The sequence below is a fragment of the Ambystoma mexicanum genome, chromosome 11, assembly GCF_040938575.1.
Source record: "Ambystoma mexicanum isolate Mex_15411 chromosome 11, UKY_AmexF1_1, whole genome shotgun sequence".
In the NCBI taxonomy this organism is placed as follows: Eukaryota; Metazoa; Chordata; class Amphibia; order Caudata; family Ambystomatidae; genus Ambystoma; species Ambystoma mexicanum.
The window spans coordinates 374,201,200-374,227,856 of record NC_090934.1 but is presented as its reverse complement, the minus strand read 5'-3'; the positions used below and the strand labels follow the sequence as shown (position 1 = coordinate 374,227,856).

General features: G+C 47.2%; 1 protein-coding gene across 1 annotated transcript in view; it reads right to left on the bottom strand.

The window, feature by feature from the left end:
* ANXA2 (annexin A2) overlaps positions 1-26,657 on the bottom strand; it is a 135,591-nt gene that overhangs the window by 81,991 nt on the left and 26,943 nt on the right. The window contains exon 2 of the mRNA XM_069623083.1: positions 6,633-6,690. Coding sequence (XP_069479184.1) covers positions 6,633-6,680 — 48 coding nt within the window. The 5' untranslated portion in view covers positions 6,681-6,690. The remainder of the gene's footprint in view (positions 1-6,632; positions 6,691-26,657) is intronic.

Below are 26,657 nucleotides of genomic sequence, written 5' to 3'. Positions count from 1 at the left end.
GACATTGCTTGAATCTGACTTCCTACCATCATGCTCCTGCACTGTACAAGGCCCGTTACACATACTAACACACCTGCCTGATATAAATAACAAAGCCAGCAGACAGTCAGTTCTCTATTTCAGTCATTGCAGCCTTCCTTTCCCTCTGCCATCAAAGCGCGATGTTCAGGACAGGAGGTGGAGTCCTGAATGCTTGCAGCGGTCTCAACTGTCTGTTGCTTTCACCTATGATCCTGACTTTAACAGCCTCTTATTTTATAAGCACAGTGTGCCAGCAACCGCTGCTGCACCCATACCAGTGTCGCTCTGAACCAGATCCTGACCCGTTGGCTGTTGGGTCACTTGTTCTGCTTTGTTCCACTCCTTCCCAGCCTGCAGCACTGTTTGCACGCTGCCTGTTTTCAGCTTGGAGATTGGCAGGTTGTTTTTCCTTTTGCAATGCTAAAGGACTGAAAATATATGATAGTGTGGGAAGTGGCATTAAACCATTGGTTGTTCAATAGCAGTTAGGCACGACCCCCGAATCCAAGGACTGTCCTAGTGAGGAGCTGATTCCGGCACTCCCAATGTGGAGAATCGAAAACCTGGATATGTCATCTCTTCCTCGAGATAGTGATATTAGTACAATCTGAGAGAGCTATTTAGGAGTGTAGGACCAGCATGAGCTGATCCGGCTCTTTGAACTTTTACAGGCCCGAATATAACATAGCGTACCCCATATTTCGTCTTACGGAATGACTAAAGGGTCATCAAGAGTTGATACCCCTCCCCCCCCCGGCTCGACAGTGAATGTAGCCAAGCTAAATGGGCAATTCACCAAGCGTCACAGCAGTCTATCATAACTGCAGGTCACCTTTATTCCTTCAAGAAATCCTATAGGAACCTCTTAAAATATAATGAGCGCCAACTCACCAAGGCCCAATGGGATCTCCTTGACAGAACGGTCAGGGGAAACCAGCAGCTATGTATCTGGAGGCTAGTGGCCAAGGGGTTGGAGGAAGTTAATGAGGGAGATACGGGATTAGTCACCCTGGAATGCTGGATCTCTCATTTTAAAGAATTGTTTTTTGACTCAGATGCTGAGGTATTGCCCACTGTATCTTTAAGATGTATCGATGAAATCAAGGCTGTAAAAGAGATGATATTCTCGCAAGCAGAAATCAGGGCCCAATTAAAAACTCTAAAGAAGGACAATGCTGCAGGCCCGGATGGGGTGATCCCCAAAATATATGGTGACTGGATTGAATGGTGGACGCCTGTGTTTTGTAAGGTTTTTAATTCATTAGTCGACGCCAATATATTCCCATCGTCCTGGAAAAAAAGTCTCATAGTACCTCTGTTTAAAAAAGGAGACCTGACCAACCCCCATTGTTAATGGCTATTTTCCTTAATTGACGCCTCCAATAAGATCTTTGCAGGCTGTTGAGTGGCTCGACTGGAGGAATGGGTGTCGGAGAACTCAGTTCTCCCGGAGACACAGGCAGGATTCTGTAAAGGTTTCTCCACCATCGACCAGTGTTTTATACTAAACTTGCTAGTGGAGAAATACGCAACAAGGAGGAAGAACCGCCAGTTTACTGCCTCTCTGGATCTCACTAAGGCATTTGATGCCATCTGCCGCACGCTCTTATGGGATACGCTTAACAGAATTGGGGCCCCTTTGGGCTGCTGCAACTAATTAAATCTCTCTATGGTGATACTTCGGCAGCAGTTAGGTGTGATAGGAATCACAGGTATTCATAAGCTTTTTCTGCTAACAGGGAGGTTAAGCAAGGTTTCCCCCTTCCCCCATTCATTTTCTCATTGTTTGTATGTGATTTTAACCCCCAAAAGGCCACAGAAGGTCTGATCCCTTTTATTACACATAGTTAAATTCAGCACGCTTTTGTTTGCCGATGACACAGTCCTTATGGATCTGACAGCCAGGGGATTACAGCGATCTCTAGAGGGCAAGTACTTATTTTCAGGCTCATTGTTTTAAGTTGAATTTGTCCAAAACAAAAATCCTGGTATTTGGTAAGGTTGAGAAGAAGTTTAAATGGGAAATAGAAGTCCTAAACTAATTTAGGTATTTAGATCTGCTTTTTTCAAATCGCGGTGCATGGCGATGTCATGTAAACATGACGGCGAATCAGGCAGCCATGGGCTTAAGATGGCTTATCCGGTTCTGCCACTAATTTGGTGGGAAACATTTAGATAAATGCCTCCAGGTGTTGAAATCTGAAATTTGTACGGCAGTCCTTTATGGCGCAAAAGTCTGGGGTGCGTCATCAGGCGGACGCCTGGAAAGTTATCAAAATTCAAGTTTACGCAGGCTTCTGGGCTTGCCGCCCAGCACTCCTGGAGATGCGTTACGTTATGATCAGGGACTTGTTAACATCACCCTGTTGGCTGAGCAGCGGGTTTTAGAGTTTTTCTGGAGCTCCAACTTAGTAGTGCTACGAATACAAACCAGCTGCTCAACGGAGAGACATAGGTCACCATTGAAGTCACCATTCAAGTAAAGATCACAACAGCTCCTTCAACCAAGGGATTAGTCTGATGAATAGCTGGGAGATGTGGCAGCACGGGGTTCCCTTTTGAATTCGCAACACAAGTTATATCTTAAAAGAAGAGCAAATGAGTTGGAACTGGCTGCAATTCATAATAGAATCACTAAGATGCCCTCATTAAAATACTATATGCCTGCCCCCACGTGTCATAAGTCTGTCCCTACAAGAGCAATGCTTACTTCACCTGAGTGCTGCAGACATTTGTTGATGGCTCGATTAAACATTTTACCACTCAGAGCTTCGGCACCGTGGCTAGGACTGGGCAAGAACTGTCTGTGCAGTCTGGAATGTATGGAAGATTTTATAAATGTTTGTACTGTCTGCAGGTGTTTCACCAATCTAAGGAAGTAGTAGCTCAAGCCCCACTATATTAGGAATGATATAAGGACGTGCGGGGGGCTATGACCTTTTTTATGTATGACAATGATGTGAAATTTGTATTAGATGCAGGAAATGTTATCAGGAATGCTTTTATAGAAATCTGTAGAAGAAGGAATATAGTTTTCACGCCCCAGCTGTTGGGTACATCGGCTTTAATGGCCCACCAGCCTGAGGTCTGGTAGGGCCGAGCAAAGCAAGGGCCTCAGTTCAGCCTGCGGCCCATTAAAGCCGATGTACACCCCCCCAGCCAGGGCGTGAAAGCTATTAACGCCCCAGGATTTACCGGAGGTGGATAGTTTTTTGTTTTCATTCGGCTGGAGATCAGCTCTGCACGAGCCCATCTCCCGACGGAGAAAAAAAAGCAAAATAAAATGGCCACCACTATTGAAATGGAAAAGGGACTAGGTCCCTTTTTGGAAGATGGTGGCCTTGGAAAACATGTACCAAAATGCCCACCGGCATCCAAAAAGGGACCTAGGCCCTTTTCTATTTTGATGGTGGCCAGACAAGAGGAGCATCGGGGTCCAGAGCGCAAGGCTCCAGTCCCGCAGGTAAATTGGGGTGGGGGAAGGGGAATTGGGTTTTTCTAATGTGGGGAGGCAACAGGGAGAGCGAATGTTGGATAATACCTTCGTCAGATCTTTTAGAGAGTATTTTAAATTGAGTGATTTCGAGTATTTTAATTAATGGTTTTCAATGTTTTTTTTAATGTATGTGGCTGTCTTATCATTTGTTAATGGATTATGTTTTCCGAATAAATGTATTTCTTCTTCTAATTCCACTGAACCCTGCCTTAAAGCAGAGGGGTTCCAAATGATCAACTGAATACCGTTTTTTTGTTTACTGGGACAGAACAGTGGCTTCCCAAAGTTAAACCGAGCAAAGTCCCTGATTTGCAAAGCACACTCGCTGCTTGAAGTGGGAAAGTGTTTCCTGATAGAAGGGGGTATATGCATTGCAGAGTGGTGATGAAAAAGGTTTCCAAAAATAAATGAAAAGTGTTTCTTTTGAAAGTTTGTTGTGTATTTATATTGTCAGCATTGATAAGAGCGCAGCGCTAGTCAAAATTATTTTATCGTTGAAAATGTTTACATGTCATTGAAATTAAACACTATGGAAAACATTTGGGGAAAGTGTGCAGGAAGATAAAAAATAACCAGATAGCTGCATGTGTGAAATTTCTTTTTCAAAATCCAAAAGCGCTACATGTTATTGAAAATAAACCCCATGCAAAGACAGTGGGCAGTTCATTGTTCTGTCATGTTCAGGGTGCTGCAAACGTCTATACATTAAGGACGATTTTGTGACCTTGGTGTCTGACGTATACCACAGACCCGTGGTTCTATGTAACCTGGATGCAAAAGAATCCAAAGAAGCAATGCTGTATATTATGTTGGATTAAGGAGTCTGTGATTTGTGTGATTCTAAACCAATTATCTGTTTTCTTGCATTTTTATAAAAAGTGAAGTGTTGGGAAAGAAAAGCCTCTGTGCCGCAGAGAATGTGGTGTGTCATTTAATGTTGTGTAAATAATATATTTTCCATAATCATTAATAGAAAATATATTCTTTCTATATACCGGCCAGATGGTTGGCTTACCATTGCTAAAGGGTGAGGGATTTACATGGTTTTAGATGAGTCATAGACAGAACTAGATTAAATGTAAAGGTCTATTGGTGTAGCGCTTTTGATTGGGGAGGGAAAGACTCCCCTTTATTAATCGTGGTCCCATAAATATACTCACAGTGGGGCGGGGGGTGAGAGGTAAGGGATGGGGTGTGCTTCATGATAGTTGCCTGGTCTATGTTGGACTTGATGACAGTCATGTGGGGCGAGCGAGGGTGGACTTCCTCTTTGCCCGTGTGTTGGATGCCCCAGTGTGGTGTGTTGCCTTTTGTGAGGGACAGGTCAATGGGTAGGAGACGAGAGGATGTCAGCGAGTGGGTGGTTGGTTGGATGGCCAGAAGTATGAGAAGGGCTTGCAGTGTGGAGTAAGTGTAGTATTAGTTGTGGTGGTTACTTGAAGTGGAGGATTAGATAGCGGCATGTGGATGGGGAGTAGAGACTCTACTGAGGCATGTGGGTAGGGAATGGTGTGTTTGGAGGGATGATGGGATCGGTAAGCATTATAGACTATGTGGGTAGGTTTTAGAGGGGAGGATAGGAGGTGATTAGTGAGGGTGCAGTTGATGGATTTAGGTATATGTTAGGCAGCTGTGTGTGGATATGGGATGTGGGGGGGGGTGGAGATTTTTGGTTGTGGACATGTCCTTAGTGGGGTTGTATGGTATAGTTGTGGGGGCGGGTAGGTAGAACATGAGGAATGGCTGATTAGCCAGAACTCTTGTTGCAGATAAAGCCACAAGGATATGTTTAGTGAGCGATACTGGGGAAACTCTTAGGCATCCTGTGTCTAGCATCTAATGATAAGCTCAATACATGGCAACTGTGAAGAAGTTGAACCGTGGCCTAATCTAGAACAGACAACTACTAGGCCTGCTAAACTGCTCCCTTAACAGTTAAGGCAGACAAAGTAAGTTGCCATGCAGTTAATTGCAGCAGAAAGTACAGAGAGTAACTCTGCTGAAAATGTTGGGGGGGACATGACATCTAAATGAAAGGTGCCCCTGCCAAATGTGTGGGAGAAATTGGTGTGCCACAAAGGTTGGGGGGACAAACACCCCTAAAATGACGCCCATGATTGTAAGTTAAGAAAGGTGAGGATTTAAGGAATAGAATAAAGTGCTGCCTGCTTGAAACATGCATCTTTTCATAAATCTCCCAGCTACAAATGAAGAGTTTTAAAGTAGGGGCGGTGGAACCAGCTCACATTTAATTCAAAACATATATAAACAGTAGGGGTTTGCATCAGCTTGAATGATTTGAACCATTTGGAGCTGAAACTTGAAATGATTTGAAATATTTATTTGACTATCGATTCGAACTGGAAATCTCTGCGGCAATTCTCAATTCTGGGTAACTGGAAAAGAAAGTATATCACACAGTGACTACAGGAGCCAATTGGTGCTGTTTGGCTGTAAGCGGGTAAGGTTTGCTCGACGTGTCAGTGATTGGCTTGCTGACACCCCAATTACTTTCAGTATATTCATGCAGGATCATGTCGCATAGGGGCGGGATTAGGCATGGTGCATCACGGTTCGAGCCAGACTGACAGAAACCCGACCAGTTCGGGCAGATTCAAACCGTTTTTTGACGGGCAAAGCCAACTTTCGAGTCGAGCGGCTTAAGACTTACCCACCGCCATTTTACATGTTTTGCCATGCACTTCCTCTAGTGCATAGGGAGAGCGTGGAATGGGCCTAATATATAGGTATGTAGAAGAGGACAATTATCCGTCGCATGTTGGTAGCATGGGTGTTTGTCCTGCTGAATTTTAGTTGTGCAACATTTTAAAACTGAATAGTTTCTGGTTGGGTCTGGGCAGTCATGTGGCAATTGCATGCCTTTTCAAATAATCAGCAACACAGAAAATGAATAATTACACTGAGTTCAGTTTTCAAAAGCATTAAAAAGGGAAATCCTTTCTAATTTTACCTGCAGAGTTGAGCAATCACTCTACACGTGCATTTTTTTAAGCGCGGATAGGCAGGAGTGCATTAATTTGTTTAACAATTGAACACTGTCTCTGAATGGTTGTACAATGCCGCCACTAGTACAGGGTTAAAATGTGTTACTTACGTTTCCCTCAAGGCAGAGCTTGCCCAGGATTTCGTGGATTGTAGTCATTGTGATAAGCCTGAAAAAGAAGAGACAAGAAGTGTGTTAATAAGGTCCTGTAAACACATGTCTGCTTACCACTTGACAGTGCAGACAGCGCATTATCCCTGTGCTCTCTGGGGTTAACACGACAGTGTTCAGGAATTAAAGGTTACGAGTTGAAGGCAAAAAGGGAAAACGTAGACAGGCTCATGGCCACCTCCTGATCAGTACCAGTGAGCCGGCTGTTATCCTGCATGTGCTCCTCCTTCAACCCACCAGGAGGGGGCAGCATTAGCAAAGACAAAGGCGAGAACGAGGTTACTAGCGATGCAGCCAGCTATGAGGTGAGAAAAAAAAACACAAACAGGACACGTGGCAAATTTTTATGTGGCATGATCAAATCCCTGTCTGGGCTGCATAGATGCAAACCTTATCCATTCCATTTGGGAGACGCTAGTTTAGTCCAAGACTGAACTTCGCATTCTGGGATTTGTAGTCCCCGATTTGCCCATTATAGACCCAGTTGTCAGAAAGGGGTTGAGACATCAGTATGGGTCTGCACCTCATAGTGCTCATGCAGAGTAAGAGGAGGTGTGGGGAGCAGCCTCCCAAGATCACCGCAGCCCCTGTGACCTTGTGAGACGGGAAAGAGCGCGCATGCGCAAACGGCAGAGAGCGCGAGATAGGAGCCAGCTGGAGACAAGGAGGTCTCCCCAAGGCGATCCTCCTGTGGCTGCCCTGTGAACTATCAATTTAACATAAACTGTGACTCTGGACTTTCCCAGCTGCAAGCAATAATGCAGCAGTGAAGTGAACTGCTGTTATTCTCACAAGAACACTTGCTACCTTACTGCAGGGCTGCGTTGCCCCATTGTGTGTAAGCAGATTAATACACCTTTTAACTTTACTCAGTGCCTGTCGCCACTACGCCACAACATAGTTGGTGACGAGGATCAAGGAAGGAAGCCGTCCGCGCCAGCATGCAAGGAGTTCCGCCCCCTCCAGCATTTCTCCACTCCCCAGGTAGGCCAGGGATACCTTGGCTCTAGTGTGAGCCATCGTTTAATACATAACTGCAGGCGGTGAGTGGCTTGGACTATGCGGTAGAGCGGAAAAGGCGATGTTACTGAATGTCATGGACGCCAAAGGGTAAAGAACATTCACAGGCCTCAATCCTGAGCCAGTGGATGGAGATGATGACGATGTGTTCAAGAAGGCTGCTCATCAAGAGGTTTTCAAACAAAGAGAACGTTGTATTACATCGGTTGAACTTCTACACCAGGAAGCAGGAGAATGGGGAACCAGTGGATGATTACATCACCCACATTAGAGAGTTGGCGGCCCAGTGTGGGTTTGGAGAAAATGCAGAGAACATTATCTGCGACATGCTGGTGGTGCATACTAGCTGCAGAAAAGCTCAGGATAAATTCATTGTGGGGAAAGAGTTGAACGTAGACAGAGCTGTTCATCTTGCCCGTGCAGAGGAAGAGGCCTCGTACAGGTAGAAGGAAATGGGGGGAACTGCACCAACCGCTGATGTATCTGCAGTGCTATGAAAGGGACAGCGGGACATGCCCAGGAGAGACGTTTCCGACAACATGGGTGCGAAAAAGAAGGAGCCCCTGAAGTGTCACAGATGTACCAGCACAAAGCACCTCAACAATGGCAGGGACTGCCATGCGAGGAACAGAGAATGCTCAAACTGCAGAAGGTTCAGGCACATCGCAATTGCCTGCAGGTGGAGAGGAAAGGTGGAGAGGAAGGAAGGCCACGCACACCGAAGACGAGGGATGCTCAAGTGAGGATGACGAAGATACTGATGATAGGCCCACTGTCATCATGGTGAACAGTCCAAGGACAAGGAGAGGGAAACCACATTGCATAATTAAAGTCGACGGAATCGAGACCCTAGTAATGACCGACTCGGGCTTTGACATAACAATCTTGCCCATTCGAACTTACAAGAACATGGTAGGACGTCAGAAGGTAGAAGTTAGAAGCACCAAACACAAACCAACGTGCTTCAGAGGAGCATCAGTCGATCTGCTAGGCAGACACACCACGATCAAAGTCTACTTCCCGGATTCACGCCCGGCAGTGTTAGGGTGGGACAACCAACACAAGTTAAAAATAAGATAGGATCTCAGCACTGAGGATCAAGTGTTTTTAGTGTATAAAAGAGGAGTGTCAGTGTCGAGAGAAGAGTTTCCTGCCCTATTTTCGGAGGAACCAGGTAAAATAAATAATGATGTGCATAAAATGTGTCTCAAGCCCAATGCGATACCAGTTAAACACGTGGTCAGGCTGGTTCCTACAACTGCAAGTCCTCTGCAGAGTCCAGTGGTACTTATCAAAAAGCAGCAGTCAAACGAGTTATGAGTGGGTATCGACCTCCGCAGCTTGAACATGCCAGTGATAACGGACAGCTCCCCCTATCCAGCATTAACAAACTCATTCTTATAATGGAGGAAGCAAAGTACTTTTCAAAGCTATATATGCGTGATGCGTATCACCAGATAAGCCTGCACAAGGAGTTAAGAACTCTTACAGCGTTCATCACACTCTTTGGCACTTATCAATACATTTGCATGCCATTTGGGTTGTCATCTGCTGCCTCAGCATTCCAAAGGATGACAAACACCCTGTTGCGCAATGTGGGGAATGTGTCGTATTTTCAGGACGACATTCTCATCTACGCGGAAGATGTTGCAACGCATGACAGAGTATTGAGGACAGTACTTGAGAAGCTACAAGGAGCAGGAATGCACCTGAGATATAAAAAGTGTGGAATAAAGCCAGAGAAGTGTAATATCTGGGATAGAGGATCTCGAGGGATGGTGTCAGTTCCAAGAAGAACCTCTTGCAGGCCTTAGTCAAGGCCCCAACCCTGAAGTCAAAGGAAGATGTGCAATCCTTTTTGAGACTCGCAGAGTACTAAGCAAAATTAATATCAAGGTTCTCGGAGACTGCAACCTGGTTGAGAGAATTACTGAGGAAAGGGGCAGAGTATATGTGGTGCCAAGAACAAAAGGCTGCTTTTGAAGAAGTCAAAATGAGAATAGTCAATGCACCGTGCTTGAAGCCATTCAATCCAGCATGGGAGACGTATATCACAACGGATGCAACCGCCTATGTGCTGGGAGCCAGGCTCGCCCAGAAGAAAGGTGGCTTTGAACAAATAGTTGGGTTCGCGTCCAAAGCATTCTCTGGAAAATAATTATTCCATGGTAGAAAAAGAGATGCTCTCCTGGGCCGTGGAGTATTTCATAACGTATATATGGAACATGAGATTATGTTAGTTCACCGACCACAAACCTCTAGTCCACATGCTAAGTCCAAGAGGCACGAAGACTGCAACACAGAGATTGGTGCGTGTAGCAGCCAAACTGCAATACACCTACGAAATCATGCATATAGCAGGGTGGAAGAATGCACAAGAGGACTGCATGTTGCGGTTGCTAGTTCAGGGTAATGTTGCCACCACATTTCTCCAAGACGAATGCGTAGTAGCATCTGTGAGTGACCTAAGGAGCAGGGAATTCCTGGAAATGAGTGAAAATCACTGGAATGAGGAACTAGAAAATGATGTGTCCTTGAAGAAAGAGGCCATGTGGGCCCGGAATGGGTGGCTCAGTGAAAGAGCCATTCCTGAAGGATTGAGGCCATACTGGATAGTGAATGAAGATATTTTCTAAGCTAACAGGTTTGTGATGAGAGGGGATCAAGTAATATCGCCGGCAAGACTCTGGAAGGTAATTTTATGCGGGGCACACTCAGGACATCTGGGCAGCAACATGACCAGGGGAAGAGTGCAAGAGACATACTGGTGGCCATGCATGGATCAGGACATCAAAGAAATGATCGAAAGGTGCCATGAGTGTATGAACAGTGACTAACGGCTCAAAGTGTGGCAAGCACCCATGATCCCCACCGAGATTCCAACAGGTGTATGGCACAAGTTAGGGCTTGACTTTATCAGTCCGTTGGACACCATGGCGCCTGGCCACAGGTATGGGGTAGTCATAGGAGACTATCTGTGGAAATGGGTGGAGCAGAATGTGTATCCAACATCACCACAACCACTGTTATTGAAGTTTTGAATGCAATCTTCCAGAGGGCAAGCTTGCCCAAAGAAATAGTAACGGACAATGGCATCCAGCTGGTGTAAAAAGAAATGTAAGAGTTTCTACGGAAGCACAACATCAGACAAATCAGAGCCAGCCTCTATCACCCAAAGGCAAATGGGCTGGTGGAGAGGAACGATAGGTTTATATCAAGGAGCCCGAAAAACTTGCAGCAGCTTCAGGGATGGATCCCTACAAGACAGCCAAGGAAGCGATAGCGTCTCACCGCCTGACCCTGAACGCAATCACAAATGTGTCGCCCTTCCAACTGCTGAGGGTGAGGAGAGCTGCTTCCACCTTAGTACCCCTGTGGCTATCCAGCGTGAGGCAGGATAATGCCATAAACATGAAAGATGTGGTCTTGCGAATACAAAAGTATAAAGGCAGCCCTAAGGACGGACGGTGACATAGTGAAAATAAGACTGCCACATAAAGATCAAGTAAAGGGAACCAAGTAGAGTCAAACTGTAGAGGTGGCAAGAAAGGGACCTAACCACATCTACACTCGAGATGGAAAAAGGTGGGATCTAGAGAGGTTTGCTGTGGTCAGGAGACAGACACCCGAAAGGAGAGAACATTCTGGAGAGTAGCAAAGAGAACAAGATCAAGAACCATATAGATAGCAAGAGACGGTAGAGTCAGAGAACAGTCTGGTGGAGAATCAAGAAGAGAGCAGCCAGAGATACCACACAAGGAGAAAAAGAGCAGCACAGCGAGAGAGTCATGTCGCCACAGGTCCAAGAAGGAGGAAGAGAAGCAGAGATCACATCTCAGAGATCATCAGCTGTGGAGAGCCGTCCTCAACGAGAGAAGAGAAGACCCACCATGTCCCGGGACCTTGTGATGGGAGTAGGACCAAGCTGCTTGGCAAAAGGAGGTATGTGAGGAGCAGCCTCGAGAGATCACGGCAGCTGAATGACCACGCAGGACGGGTCCGAGCGCGCATGCGTTGGCCACGAGAGCGCAAGATAGGAGCCACCGGGAGCCAAGGAGGTCTCCCCCAGCGCTCCTCCTGTGGCAGGCCTGTGACCTGTCAATTTACCATACACTGTGACTCTGGACTTTCCCAGCTACAAGTTATATATTTGAGGTTAACTGTTGTTATTCTCACAAGAACACTTGCTACCTTACTGCAGGGCTGCGTTCCCCCATTGTGTGTAAGCAGATTAATACACCTTTCAACCTTACTCAGTGCTTGTCGTCACTACGCCACAACAGGAGGGAAGCCCTGGGACAGCAGCTAGAAGGAATTCTGCACCACAGAGGGCTGGTGGAGTAGAGGGATTCCTAGAGTGTTGGGAGTAAGGGGAGCAGAGGCAGGGTAAGAGTGCAGATGGACAAGTCCGTACCTCACATGGTTTTTGATAAAGGTGCACAAATTCAGCAGCGCTAGCTAGAGAGCGTCGGATGTATGTGCAGAGCTCGCTGGGTGAACCATAAGGGAAAGCCATATGAGAGATGGTTTTGGGGGTGCAAAGGGGAAATAGGAGCTATACTGCTGTGACTATTTGCTGACACATGCAAAAAAGGAAGTGTATAGGAAACAGAAAAGCAGTTTCTGCATCTTAATGTATGCGGCACTGAAGTGCAGATTAACACTAAGTGGTGACGAGCCTGGGATGCAAGAAGAACAGAGGAAAAATAGAACCAAGAATGAGGAGGCAAAGACTGCACACATCACGGCTCAAGGGGTCATGGGTCCGCCACTGTACATACAAGCACCATGGGCGCCAGCAATGCCAATGGGCCAGTAGAAGAAGTACTTCAGAATATACCTGGAAGCACTGGGCGCCGGTCAAACATCAGTGGGCAGTACGGTGGTGCTCACAATCAATGCACAGGATAGAATGCTGATGGCTCTTAAATGACAGACAGCTTCAAGGAAGTCATCAACTAAGCACCAAAGAACCTTGGGCTGGGGGTATAGCTCAAGGGCAATGCATTAGGTTTGAATCACGGTCCTACGCTTAGAGACTGGTCTCCGGTATTAAGCATGTTATAAAAGATTAATTAATTGATTGAAGGACAGAAAGACATTATGAAGTCAAAAACAATAGGCCAAAAACAAACCCATCAACGAATAATTGAAAAGCCCGGGTGAATTGCCCATCTCTTGGCTTTTTGGTGTCAATATGGGGTAGGTTTCATCACAGGAGATTTGGTCAAAGCCAAATCGATCAAACTTTATGGGCCGAATGTGGCCGCAAATATATGTGGGGGTGGGTAGGGGTCATAATTAAGGTGGCTGGGCAAGGGGAGACTGTCGGGGCTAGGGGTCTCCACTCGCATGTATTTGCAGCCAAATGGCTTAAAGGAAAAAAGAAATTGGATGGATTTGGATTCAACCAAATCTCCTCGATGAAATCACATAGAGCCACCAATACAGATGAAGGACTCAGAGACATGATGCTGGCATTTAGGAAAACCTTGTGCAGAGCAAGGACGCAAACAGCATTGAATGGACAACAAAACAAATGCATGGCGGGTGTGACACAAAAAATTCGGCCAACCAAAGCATGCCGAAACGAAGTGTATCACGGAATGAGTTGCCATTGGTCCAGAGCACAGACATGGAGACAAGAGAGGAGTGTTATGATGTGCAGGAGCCACTTTGCCAATGATCCTGACCACACCACGAAGGACAGAAGGTACACTTAAGAGCCAGTGTATGCTGAACCCGCAATATCAGACTGAGTGCACATCACGACAGTGATTCCAGCAGAGTCACAACCCCAGAGGAGCACTGGAAGGAACTGGTACTCTGCATCAAAAAGCCAGGAACAAAAGCAAAAATGTTTAAACCCATGTGCAAGATCAATGTGAGGGGGGTAGCAGTGAAAATAATGGCAGACACTGGTTCCCACTTCATGATCATTTCAAAAAACATACACAAAAGAATGTGGGACAAAGGCACCTATGAACTGCATAACACCCAAATAGCTTTGAGGAGACCACCAATCACGCTTTTAGATTACTTTCAAATATAGAACAGTTAGCGAGTACATCTAAAAAAATGGCAGCCAAGTCCTAGGCTGATCACAACAAGGGAAGAGACGCATCCACTTAACTCTGGAAGTGGGTGAGGCGTAAAGTGCTTCCTTATGGAATTTCAGGACAAACATATTTATCCTTAGCAGTTAAGGGGTTAAGTTGGACCCACATGCAACGTAACAAGTCAGGGCCATCGCTCTTCAGGTCCTGATGAAGTACTAGAGAAACATGCAGCTGTATTCAGACCATCGATTGGGACTCTAAAGCGGTATGCATCCAAAATACACATAAAGAAAGGGGCAAGCGACAGCAAGGCAAGGATCCAACTTGAGGCAGTAGTACATGTTATGTTAAAGCATTTGTAAAGCGCGATGTTCACCAGCAAGGGCATCAAGGCGCTAGGCAAAAAACAGAGTCCACAGACTGCAGGAAGAAAAAAGGAAAAAATAGATTAATTAATACACCAGAAAAGGTAGAGTCTTCAGCTGAAATCGAAAGGCAAGATGGTCCTGAACCTGACTCAAAGAGAGGAGAAGCAGATTCCACAATTTAGCAGCACACACCGAGAACGAGCGGCCACTGAAATGAGCACGTCCGATACGGGGGACAGAAATACAGCAGGAGGAGGAGGAGCGAAGAGAACGAGAGGGGGTGTAATGTGGAAATTTAGCGTGAAGATAGAGAGGACCCTTCTTACAGTACGCACGGTGGACAATGCACAAACACTTAAAAACCACCCTGCCAGCAATGGGTAATCAGTGCAGAGTATTCAGGGCCGCAGAGGCCGAGGAGAACCACGGGGCCCCCAGAGCCAAACGAGCTGCAGAATTCTGTAGAACCTGGAGACGATGGAATAGATATTTAGGTTGAGCCAGATACTGGGAATTAAAGTAATCCAAAGAGCCAGAAATGAGAGAAGACACAACCATAGAATGAATTGAGACCGGGAGAAAAGGAAGAACTTTACAAAGAACACAGTTTGAAATGAACAGCCGGGCAAACTACACTCACCTGGGGAAGAAGTGAAAGGGTGGAGGAGGAGAGTTTGACCCCCAAATGTATCACGACGATAGAGGGAGTTGGTAAAGTACCCATCCCAGTTCAGGAGGCCAAAAAGCCACAGACCAGAGGGATGCATCTGGCCGGGGACCGACCAGAAGCACCTCTGTCTGTCCCCATTGAGACAGAGCCAGTTGCAGACCATCCAGGAGTGGACTGCGGACAGGCAGGACTGGCAGCGAGAAGCAATATCAGCTACGGCAAGATCCAGCCTCATCAGGATCTGGGTATCATCCACGTAGGAATAACAGAGAAAGCCAAAGGACTGAATGAGCAAAATAAGTGGGCGAATATAGAAATTAAAGAGAAGAGGAGAGAGTGCCGAGCCTTGAGGGACTCCACAAAGAAGAGGAAGCGCAGAAGAAGTGAAAGGGGACAGAAACAGAAACTGAGAGCAATCCGTAAGAAAAGAAAAAAACTGCTTCAGAACAGAATTAGAGGTGTCTAATATAGAAAGCCTCTGAACAAGAAAGGCGTGGTCAATAGTGTTGAACGCCACGCTCTACTAACACAAGGCATCATTGAACGTGCGGATGCCAATGAATGGCTCAGCCAATTGTGATCACGAGGAATGCCAAGTTGGAAAAGTTTAGTCTGTGGGTAGACTTGTGCAGTCTACGGGAGGTCATCACGCAATTTTCATCTGGTAACTATCTCTGGACAGATAATGCCCTTAGATGGAACCAACGTCGTTTAGAAATTAGACATGAGAAGTGCATATCACTAGGTAAAGCGACACAGCAGTTCAAAACACCTCAGGGCGTTCTTCACCTCATTTGGAGTATTACAGTACATGATATTCATTTGTGATGTGTTCTGCAGTGTAAGTATATCAATCCGAACCTCCCCCGGAGTCCTGGTTCCTGGCCTTCATCATGCTCCAGGAACTCACCATCATAGATAGCCTTCATGCGTTGGGATATACAGGAGTATCGCTACACACTTTGGCCTGCAGTACCTCAGCCTTCATGACCAATGGACCACACAAGACTGGGGAAGCAAAATGCCCTCGGCTTTTATGGCGCACTGGGCATGCATAGCTGGGCTTCTCCAAGCAAGGGAAACCCTGTTTTCCCCACAACATGGCCAGCCAGGAAAGCGTCCTCAATGTCTTACTACAGCCGAAGAAGCACTCAGATCTTTTCACTGTGCCAGCTTTGGCTCCTGCACAATGGGTGAGTGGTTGACACCCTGTCACCCATTATGGATGTGCTGACATTGACCTCAGTTCCTGCATCACTTGCACCAGCTGCCCACCCCCTGGCAACCAGTCCTGCTAAGAACCAACATCTCGCTAGTTGTCCTTGGAGTACACCATGTCTGATTGTAAAATTCGAACCCGTGGACAACCTTTTCCCGTCACCACTTTGCTGTTCAGACACACTCACACTACATCATCCAGCTCTTTATATCCATGTGTCTTCATAAGCATCCCTGCAGCACAGCGCCTGTTTCCTCCTTGAACACCAAAACCATATATTGTATTTGACTCTCTCAGAATCCACACCACCCCTTTAGCTCCACCTCCTTGCATGTGATGCACTATAGCGGGAACGACTGAGTTTCTGAGTTGTCACTACCCCATCCCTTGAAATTAAAGGGACAGCTGTCAATCTCCATTGATTTGCAGTTATTGTCCTGCCGGTTACTCCTGCACTTCCTGTATCATTACCATGCTCTTCTGCCTCTCCCCTTCAGTTGCCTGGTCTGAATTTCTCTAAAGCTTGTGAAGATCAGTTGTCCTGTATCCCTCCTATTTAAGAGGTGCCACAAATCATCTGTGCTTGCGCATAGGACTTTTACGGGGCTAGCAGGGCCAGAGCCCCAGGAGTCTCCAAAATCTTCCCCCGAGCTGGGTCTCCCTCAGTCCCACCCAAGAGCAAGCCCCTGGCATTATTTTAACTGAGCAAACCCCAAGAGTCTGAAAGACACACATGGGAAACTTGTGCTAGTTTACAAAAGTAGGGAACATATCAAGTGATTAACAAGGTGTGAAAGGAAGGCATGAAGGAATATAGGGCGTTGTCTGCTGCTCATGTGTAACAGCCAACACCTCATGCCCAAAGGCTGAAGCTGTCCAAATCAGTAGACATGACTCAGTTTGCAGTCATTTTACTGCTGTGATCTTTTAAGTAATGGAATAAGTAGTGAGGCTAGAGCGGCCTATGTGCTCAAAGAGATTGCAGGCATGCCCCACTGTTACAGAAATAGTTTTCTAATATAAAAGGTTGTTCATGTTCCCAAAAAGCGCTTGGATTTTATGCAAAGCAGCAAGTAGCCTACATTTGGCTGAAGTTATGTGGGGCCTGTAGGAGTCAATTTCAAAATAATGTGTGCGGACCCCTTAACCTGCCTCAATCATCCTCCCCAAAGCAGCTGTGTGATGCATAAATCCGGAGAGATTTCTAAATGCAAAATCACACAGTTCATTATAATTGATTTCCCTGGTTTATCATCGAGGGTGTTTAGCCCCACCTTGAACTTCATTAGTCCCCAAGTATATTCGCTGCCTAGACCAAAGAGCTGAAGGTAGGGTAAAGCATGTCAGCGATAAGTTAACACATTTTAAAGAGCTCTGTCTTCGGCCAGCAAAGGCTCATTTAAAGGGGCACAGTCTTTAGTTTGTGAAGTCGGGTGCCTCCCTAAAGAATATGCGAATACCATCAGCCCCATCTTGGGGCTCCATTCGGTGGCAAAATCCATGATAAAGCAATAGCGTGAAGGGGTAAGTGGCTGTACATTGTCAAAGGAAAGATATAGTGGCCTCTGCTTGACAGAACAAAGAGAAGTAGCATATGGGGAGCTGAGACCCTGAACGACCATTTGAGAAGAGCTATTAAGCTGGCACTGGTGCAGACCAGGGTGATTTATTTACAGAATGATGGAGATTTACTCACTGACTGAATTCTTTTTTCACTGAATGGGAAAGTAATGTATTTACAAACAGTGATTTATTTACAAACTGAGCCAGAGATTGTATTTGCACTATGCAGACTGGATGCAAACACGTCCCCCTGAGACAATGAGGCAAAGTGCATGTTTACTCTGTCTCTTGATGTACTGTTTGGGGCAGGTGGCCCTTGCCTAAACCCACTGCCCCTCCTTTGCCGGCCAGGCAAAGCACTGTGGCCACACCACTTTGTTAGAGCGCCTGCTTGATTTTGCATCTAACTTAAAGCACTGGCTGGCGCCTTATGAATGAATTATACAGTTCATTCTTTCTGGTTCTCTTTGGCCCTTGCAGCCTCCCACTCCTTCATTTTCCAGTCCTGTGTTCGTCCTGTTGCTTTCTTGCTGTGGAATCTCACTTTACTTGTTAGAGCGAGTCCTGCTATCAATTGTTTGTGCAGGGACGGCGTCAGGGCTTTTCACATTTTTCAGTTGGCATGGGCCACGAACCTCAGGGGGGGCTTCCAAGAAGCTGCAGTCATGTGGCCTTTCATGACTTGGCAACATACTTCTTTAATCCATGGCATTAAATGTGTGCTGTGCATCGGACACGTCACAGGCTGCCTTTGCAGGTGCCCCCAGGTTGGGCCTCTTGCAGTAGACCTTCATTACCTTTTTAATCCGGTTCTGCATACATTGGCACCTTTCTGACAAATAGCAATTAATAGCTTTTCAGTGGATATTCAGGGCCAGATTCTCAGAACCTTTTGGGGCGCAAGTGATTAGATGCGCACCTCGTCATCGCTTACATCACAAAATTGAGCAGCCCATTCTTAAAGGCATAGCTGCGCTAATTCAGATGTCCTTTTTCGCCCCTTCGTGCGTTTGCACATATCTGGGGGGAGTGGGGGTGTTTATGTGCATGTGAATTTAAAAACGCCTCCCGAATTCACAATGCGATTCCGCTTTTAAATGCGTAGAAAGGTGAGTCACCCCCCTGCACCTGTTTGGAAGAGGCACAGGCGCAAGGCCTTACAGATTCATACTGACCGTGTAGTGACTTTTTCTTGAAGTGCGACGTCCTCGGTTTAAACTGCAGCTGTCACACTTGTATTTCCATCCACCAAACAGGGAGGGAACTGTTTTTTTTCTTTTCAAGCATTTCATAGACGGCGCCATTTAAATGAACTCCCACAATCCACGTGGCTGCTGGGAGCCTGTCATACACCAGTGCCTGTAATGTATGCGACAAGGCTGGACAGCGCATCTTTGCGCCACGCCACTGTCCAGCCCCTCCCAAAATGTAGAGCAAATGAAACGAGCATATTCTCTGCGCTCTTTTTATTAGCGCTACTTCAGGAGAATCTGGCTCTTAGTGTTAAAGCACTACGTCTGCTTCCTTTCCCATGATATTCTGCAGCTATTTACATCCTTGCTGCATTCCTTTTTCTCCATCATAATGTAACCAAGCATAGGTGCCCAAGACTGTTTTTTCCAGCTATAGACAAGGGGGACCCAAAGCATGTTCAAATGAGCCCCCACAAACTCTGGCACATCTTCCACCAGCCCTGCTACCATCCATACAGACCTCATTACGAGTTTGGTGTATTTTGGTGGTAAATCCACCAAACTATCGCCAAGCGGTATGACCATTACCGCCACTTGGTCCTGCATATTTATCACAGGATTACAAGTGATGGTAAAGTGGTGTAAGTCCCCATGTTTGGAGCCCCTGGACTCCATGGGGATTTTGGCGGAATTACCGCTGGCGGTAATTCCACCAGCAGTAATTCCGCCAATTTTGCAATTTTTGTCAGTACCACCAAACCTATAGTACGGCGGTAACGAGACGGTAAGGGAATTACTGCTGCATTGCTACTGTTTTTACCACACCGCCGTACTCGTAATGAGGCCCAAAGCCATTTGAGAAATGCACTTTTTCGTGCAGGATGTAGACGTATGTCTGGGTGTACACGAGAAGGACCGCAACTCTGCTCTGCCCCCTAAAGCAGCCAATCACAAGAAGCAGCAGCAGCACCGGCACCAGAGCAGGTGTCTGCATCACACCGGAGAAGACACGTACTTGGAAACTGACCTGGTCACCAGATGCAGAGGATGACTTACGCACTCCATGGATTTACTTTGGCAATATGAAGGCGGCTTTTCATCCCAATAAAGCGCTGCATTCTTTTGGGGAGGTAAAGCGGGGGAGGGGGTGGATGGGCGCGTTTACCAGTTAGTGGGGCAGAAGAGGTGGGCAGTGAGGATCTGCAGCTGGCAGGATTAGGGAGGAATCAGGATAAAATAGTGGGGCCTCCTGGGGAAGTCAGCAAGGGTGGGGTCTCCTCTCTCACTGAAATACTTGGAGTCAGAACATTCCTTTCTAGTGAGAAAGACAAACACTGATGGCCTGAGCTGAAAAGACCCCCACTCCCCCCGCCCCCCCCCTGCCCCCTCCGAAAGGGGGCTGCTCTGGCCTGTGCAGGCAGGGGAGTGTTTGGTCTGCACCAGAACTCCTTAATTCATGTTGAGAGACAAAAAAAACAGCTGCTGCTTCATCTGCAGCCTGCAAATTCCCGCTGCACTCTCCTGTGGAGCTGGGGCAGCCAGGCACAAGGCAACGTGAGAGGAGGGCGGGCACGGAGGGAGGGTCAGGGGGGTTGAGAGGCTGGCGATGGAGGCGGGTGGTAGACATGAGGGTCGGGGGAGCGCAGGAATCCTGGGCAGATTTCTTAAAGCCGCACCCGACAGGCGTTGGCGGTTTTTTTTTAAAAAAATGTTTAATCACCAAGTGGAAAAAGTTACATCTGGAAAATGTAGGCGATTGGCTGGGAAACCGAGGCCGCCTGCAACAGTGGCGTCGCATCGCGCCTTGGAACACTTGTGTATAGGCGCGTTATAAATGCCATATCATATCATGGTGGGGGGCCAGGCCCCTCCTCTGAAATCCTGGGCCCCCATTGCCCCCCCCCCACCCTTCAGCTGTGCTACTGTCTGCAGTGCTGTGGCACACACAGGGCTGCAATCAATGCTGCCACACAACAATGGAGAGCTGTTAAGTCACCCAGCAGCCAAGAGCAGCCCCTCCCATCAGAATTTAGCCCACAAAACTGCCAATGATGCCTCATTAGTGACTTAATGGTTTAGTGCCTTCTGATGGGAGGGGAGGTGCACGAAAGGGGTGTGGTAATTGATATGCACAAAAGATTCTCTGCAATAGTGCCTCTGACTTCACACATTGCTTTTTTATAGGCGACCCCCCCCCGACTTTTGTCTGTGGCCCCCTGTGTGCCCCTCCTAAATTTGATTCCTGGCGACTCCACTGGCTTGCAAGAGGAGTGTGCTCTTCAGCAGCACAATGTGTATTGGGCAAGGTCTTGACTGTGTATATTGTGGTCACAGACATTTAAGGAATGTGTTAAGTAACTCGAATGAAAGCAGCTTACACAAACCTCTTACAAACGCTCCAAGAACAATGAAGTAATCTAAATGTGTAAATACCAAAACTCCTTGTGGGCAGAGGCCCCAGCTATTCCAATACTGGCTATCGCAGATCGCCCTGCTGGCGCACCTCAATCCTGGCTGCAACCCAAACATCTATTCTGATACCCTAAGTCACAGAGGGGTCTGCCAGTGCATCGCCATACTAACCTGCTGTGCGCTGTTTATGAAGAAGCGGCAACCAGGCCCACGTTCACATCTATTCTTACCCAAGAAACCTTCGAAAACGCGTCACTTGCCTGGATCTCCTCCCACCACTTTGAAGGCTACTTCTCCCTCTCATGGAACTCCAACAGCTGCTCCCCCCACATCACTCCCATTAGACGCTCCCGAGGTTAGGATGGTCCTAGGGCCACTCCTCGTCACCTCCTCCCTGGGTAATCTCATTTCTTCTTTTGGCTTTAACCATAGCCTATTTTCTGACAACTGTCAGATCTGCTTCTCTTTCCTTTCCATCACTCTTGCAGTCTCTGCACTTACTGGGACGGCATCAGGGCCTTTTAATCTTTCCACATGCCCGCAAAACTGCCTCCATGTTGCCAGTCAGTCTATATATTTCGTTCTGGGGTTTTAAATGAGTGCTTTGCAGCACTCGCCTTACAAGTGCATTTGCTGGAACCCTTCTGGCCGTCATTTCCTTCTGGATATACACAAGTGTTATAACCTTGTTGCCTATTAACACCGGCTCCTCCACATCAGCCCCATCCTGACAAGGAAGGCTTTATAGCTTTTCATTGGGTATTTAGTGTTTAAGCTCCCTACTGGATGGCCATTCCATGATAATCGGCAGCTATTAACCTTATCGTTGTCACCATTATAATGTATGTAGCGCATGGATCCCTCTGATGGTTTTCGCTTTAAACAAGGAGGGCCCCCAGCCATAATGTCGAAATGAGCCCCCAGACATCTACAGCGGGGGCTGGGCACTTGTAACCAACTGCCTATCTGCCATCCGCCTTTGGATGGCTCTATGCTGTCTCATGCCTAATTCCTCAAGAGTGAAGTGAGCTTTCCCCCGCCTCCAACGATGAACCCAGTCTCTCCTCCTCTCTACCCTTTCCCCCATATTGCAAAACCCCCAAGGCTTGCATCCTTGGGGTTCTCTTTGACTGTGACCTGAAACTCTCCCACTTCATCACAGACACTGCCACCTCAGCCAGGACCACGCGCCATAACGCCAGAAAAACATAACCGCACGGCATCTACCACTCTACACCCACTTCCATATCTACTGTAGCGCTCAGGAAGCTTGACTCTTAAACAAAACCTACACCTGGGTCTTCCTCTCTACTCCTTTGCTCCTCTCAACAAAGTGCAAACGTCTTTGCTGATGCACGACTGCGCAACCAAAAGGACCACACTTCTAAACAGGGATGCAGTGTCCGCGTTGCTTGTGAACCCTTTGTCCAATGTAAAAAAACTTGTGCTAGATCCAGTTGATGCCACGTGGAGTGTGGAGGTTCCATGTATTATAGAAACAGAGTGAACATCTACCCCTCCCTCAGATCTCCAGTTCTAGTCAGAACTCTATTGACAGTGCAAATGTACCATTAGAAACGCACAACGCCTTTGTGGTGTCATCATACATACAAGATAATGTATTTCTGCTTGTCATGGCAGGACAAAAACTGATATGTTTAGGATATTTCTCCTCTGTGAAAGATAGTGAGCTAAAGACTCTGGGTAAGGCTCTTGTAACCAGGGCTCATGTCTGGCAGAGAGTTTCCCATGACCCCCTTGTTATTTGCATATTTCAAGTAACTTTGTGTCTCACCCTCAGGTACTAGGGGAATCCAGACATGGACCCCTTGCTCACTATTCTTAGAGAGGCACAGCTACACCCTACTGATGAGGTTCAACCAGACCGAACCATGTGTCTGAGGTTGCTGTTGCTACTCTTGTTCAGAGGACAATTGCCTAGAATTTCAGTGCTGGACTGCCCCAGGGCAGGACAAAGACTGATATGTTTAGGATATTTCTCCTCTGTGAAAGATAGTGAGCTAAAAACTCTGAGTAAGGCTCTTGTAACCAGGACTCATGTCTGGCAGAGTGTCCCAGGACTCCCCTTGTTATTTGCATGTTATGCACAATCTACATTAATGATAATATTAAAAATACATACATATCATGACAAACATCAAAACATGTAACAACATTTTTCTAATGCAATACAGGCTAAGCTTGTTCCACGACGTGCCTCTTGTGTGGGGTTAGTATTCAAAGTGATTTCAATGCAGTCAAATTATCATCATCACTTTCGGATTTTGTACAATGTTTTTCCGGGTGTGCGCTAACAACCTTTGCATTTTTGTCTAGTCGGATTCGATGTCACAACACTTTCCCATAACTAGATCAGAGTCTGGGTTGTTTGGTGATGGTTGTTTAGCAAAACATGGGACACCCAGTGCCTACACACAAGTATACACAGTCGCCACTCTTCTATTTGTTACTCAGATGTTGTTTCAGCAGTTGCGTCAACACAGGGTATCTCGACCCTTGCGAGATTCCAGCCACCCCCTACACTGCACGAAAAGTCACATTGACAGCATTTTATCCTCAAGACGTTATGCCCCCATACCCCCCCCCCCCCCACCCGGCCAAACCGCTGCAAGCAGCTGCCGTCGCGGCCCCACCCTTGAGGAACGAGAGGAAACCCCTTTTGCATCCATCCCTGCCCCCTGCAAGTCAGGGTTAAATGCGAAATTGAAAACGGGAGCGAGTGGGGGCATCTCGTTGACTACAAAATGCCCCATCTATTGGCCTGGCCGGCTTGATACTTACGAAAAGACGCACTGATGCAGCGAGCAACACACCCTGCCTGCAGCTGGTCCGAAGGCCAGTAACCCACCATCCCCCACCTGATCTGCTTTTGACTTAGAAATTCTGATGCATATCAAGCCATTGTGGAAAATGAATCCCCCTTCCTTGTTGCTTTTGGAACTCCCTTCTTGTAGCGCCTAGGATGCCTCTGGCCCTTAGTGAGGTACATTTAATCTCCCACATGGATGAGTAAAAGCGCACTCACTGCCAGAAAGCTGCAGCAGGGTGCCCTGTACATTATCAGAAGCAGACAAGGGTTCCTCGTACTTCTGAGATAGGTGCCAATGCTGAGTGGGCACTGGGCACGTCAATGGAAGACCATGCACTTTTCAAAGGGCACGACGAATCACAAGTTTTGACTAGAGATAAGACTCTACGTTTGGAATGTAAAACGCAGGTGCAAGAGGGCGGGGTCGGTGACATTTGCTCATCCCGCAAAACCGGCTTAACTTTCAGATCTGAACAAATTCTTCCAGCGAACCCGGAACACACAGATCTGACGTGTCAGAAAGCAAAGGAGAAGGGGCAGACGAGCCAAGGTCAGGAATGCTTTCACCATCCTTTTCTCTTTGGGTGACACTCCCTGAATCTTGTGCTTTGGCCTACCCAGTGCACGCAGCCGAGCAACGCTCGGTGCTAGGAGCGCTGCCAAGGAGGAGGCGGGGGCAGGGCTCCATGGCTCCCCCAGGGTGATCCTCTCCCTACACAATGCTTGGAGGAGATCCAGAGGCCTGGCTTCCGGAGTATCCGGGAACCAGGCCACGCTGCGGAAAAAACTCCAAAAAACAGGAGACTCGAGCTGTCGAGCTGGTGCTGCCTACGCGACTGCACGCTTAGAGTATGTATGGAGTGGGGATAATAAGTGGGTTTCAAACTACAGGTGTGAAACGCATGAGAGTGGGTGTCATCACAGTCACTGGTGAAAATACTGGTTGATAGGGAATTGCTTTTTATGCCAAGTGGGTAAGAGAATGCTAGAAGGATGGGCGAGTGAGGAAGGAGATTTGGAGGGCAGTGACTATAAAAGACTGCTGAGGGAGATTTGTATTTTTTTGGAGATATGATATGGTAGGTTATTTTTAATGCGCTTAATACCCAGAGGTTTCTAAGTGCGGACCCGGGGCTCTGCGTCGTCTTCCTTCCAAGGCGAGCATGTTGCCGCTGAGCTATCCACCCGAGACAATAAGACTGGTGAGGGAGATTTGTATTTTTCGGGAGAGATTCATCTCAAAAGCCTGTCACTCACAGGTTCGCCTATATGTCATGTTTCAGGGGATTTTGGTTGCTAGAGTTAATGGGCAGGTGAGGGGCCCTAGGCCTTCGAGGGGATGGGCTGAAAGACAGAGCGTATAAAGAGAGCGCAGAAGATAAAAGCATATGAATGAGAAAGGCACTAGAGAATGCTCTCCAATAGAGTGGCTTCATAGAAGGGGGGATACCATGGCCAGCAGCATGAGGTATCCGGGACCGCCCTACAAGAAACAGGACTTGGGGGAGCTTTTATGGACGGGTGTGGCTACCTTGTTTTCAGCGAGTGGGGTAGCCAACCTATCCAGAGGCAGACAATGATGTACTAAACCTGTGAGCTGTGTGTGCATAAATAAAGCAGAAATCCCACGGGGATCTTAAGTATGCGTGTGGTGCAGGCAGGCAGGGAAAAGGGAAGCGGCCAAAGGGGTTTTCATACTGAAGTTTTCTAATGCATATAGTAAGCACAGAAGGAGTCTGATGAAATCTCCCTTTTATGCCTGACAGCAGTGAAAGCGGTCCCTTGTGCCATATTGCCCAATGGAACAAAGGACCTCCTGCCTCTATGCGGGGGAATATGAGAAGTATGTGGTGCCTTGCACCATATTGCCCAAAGAAACAATGGTTCTAAATCGTCAGGGAGGTTCAGGAGGCGGAAGGTGTTCAGTACCTCCAGGGGCTGGTCCATAATGGGTGAGGGGGCATCAAACAACTGGTCCCCTCACCCATTATGGAGGAGCTGAGGAGCCACCCAGTGAAACACAGAGCAGTCCCTCGTCTGCCTTTTCCAGCTGAGGGAGCACTCCTTGGCTGGCTCGGGCTTAACTGTCAAAGGGAAACACAGTTCCCTTTGGCAGTTCAGTTCCCCAGCCAGCGTTGGCTCAATAAGCCATCAAAGGCTGGGGGTGTTTTGCTTCCCCAGCCTTGCATAGCTCATTGGAAATGCTGGCTTTGGAACTGCATGTCGGTATATGTGAGGTGGTGCTCCTGCGCCTCCGCACACACAAAGACAGAGCAGGCTGGAGCAGGGCATTTCATCACCCATGCTCTGGCCCCTGTACACATGTGCATGAACCAGGAGGCTGTTCATGCTGCAAAAGCTGGAGCGATGGGGAGGAAACTGCAGGACCGGGGCAGAAGGTAAGTTTATGTTGGTTTATTTACTACTTAAATATGTGTATGGATGCGTGTATGCTTGTGTTGTTATGAGTGAGTGGATGATGATGGGTGCTCAAGTGAATGAGCAGGTGCACGCTGTGTGAATGTTATGTGAATGTGTGTGTGTTTGTATGTCCATTTATTGTTTAAATATGTGTATGGATGCATGTATGCTTGTATTATGAGTGAGTGTATGATGATGGGTGCTCATGTG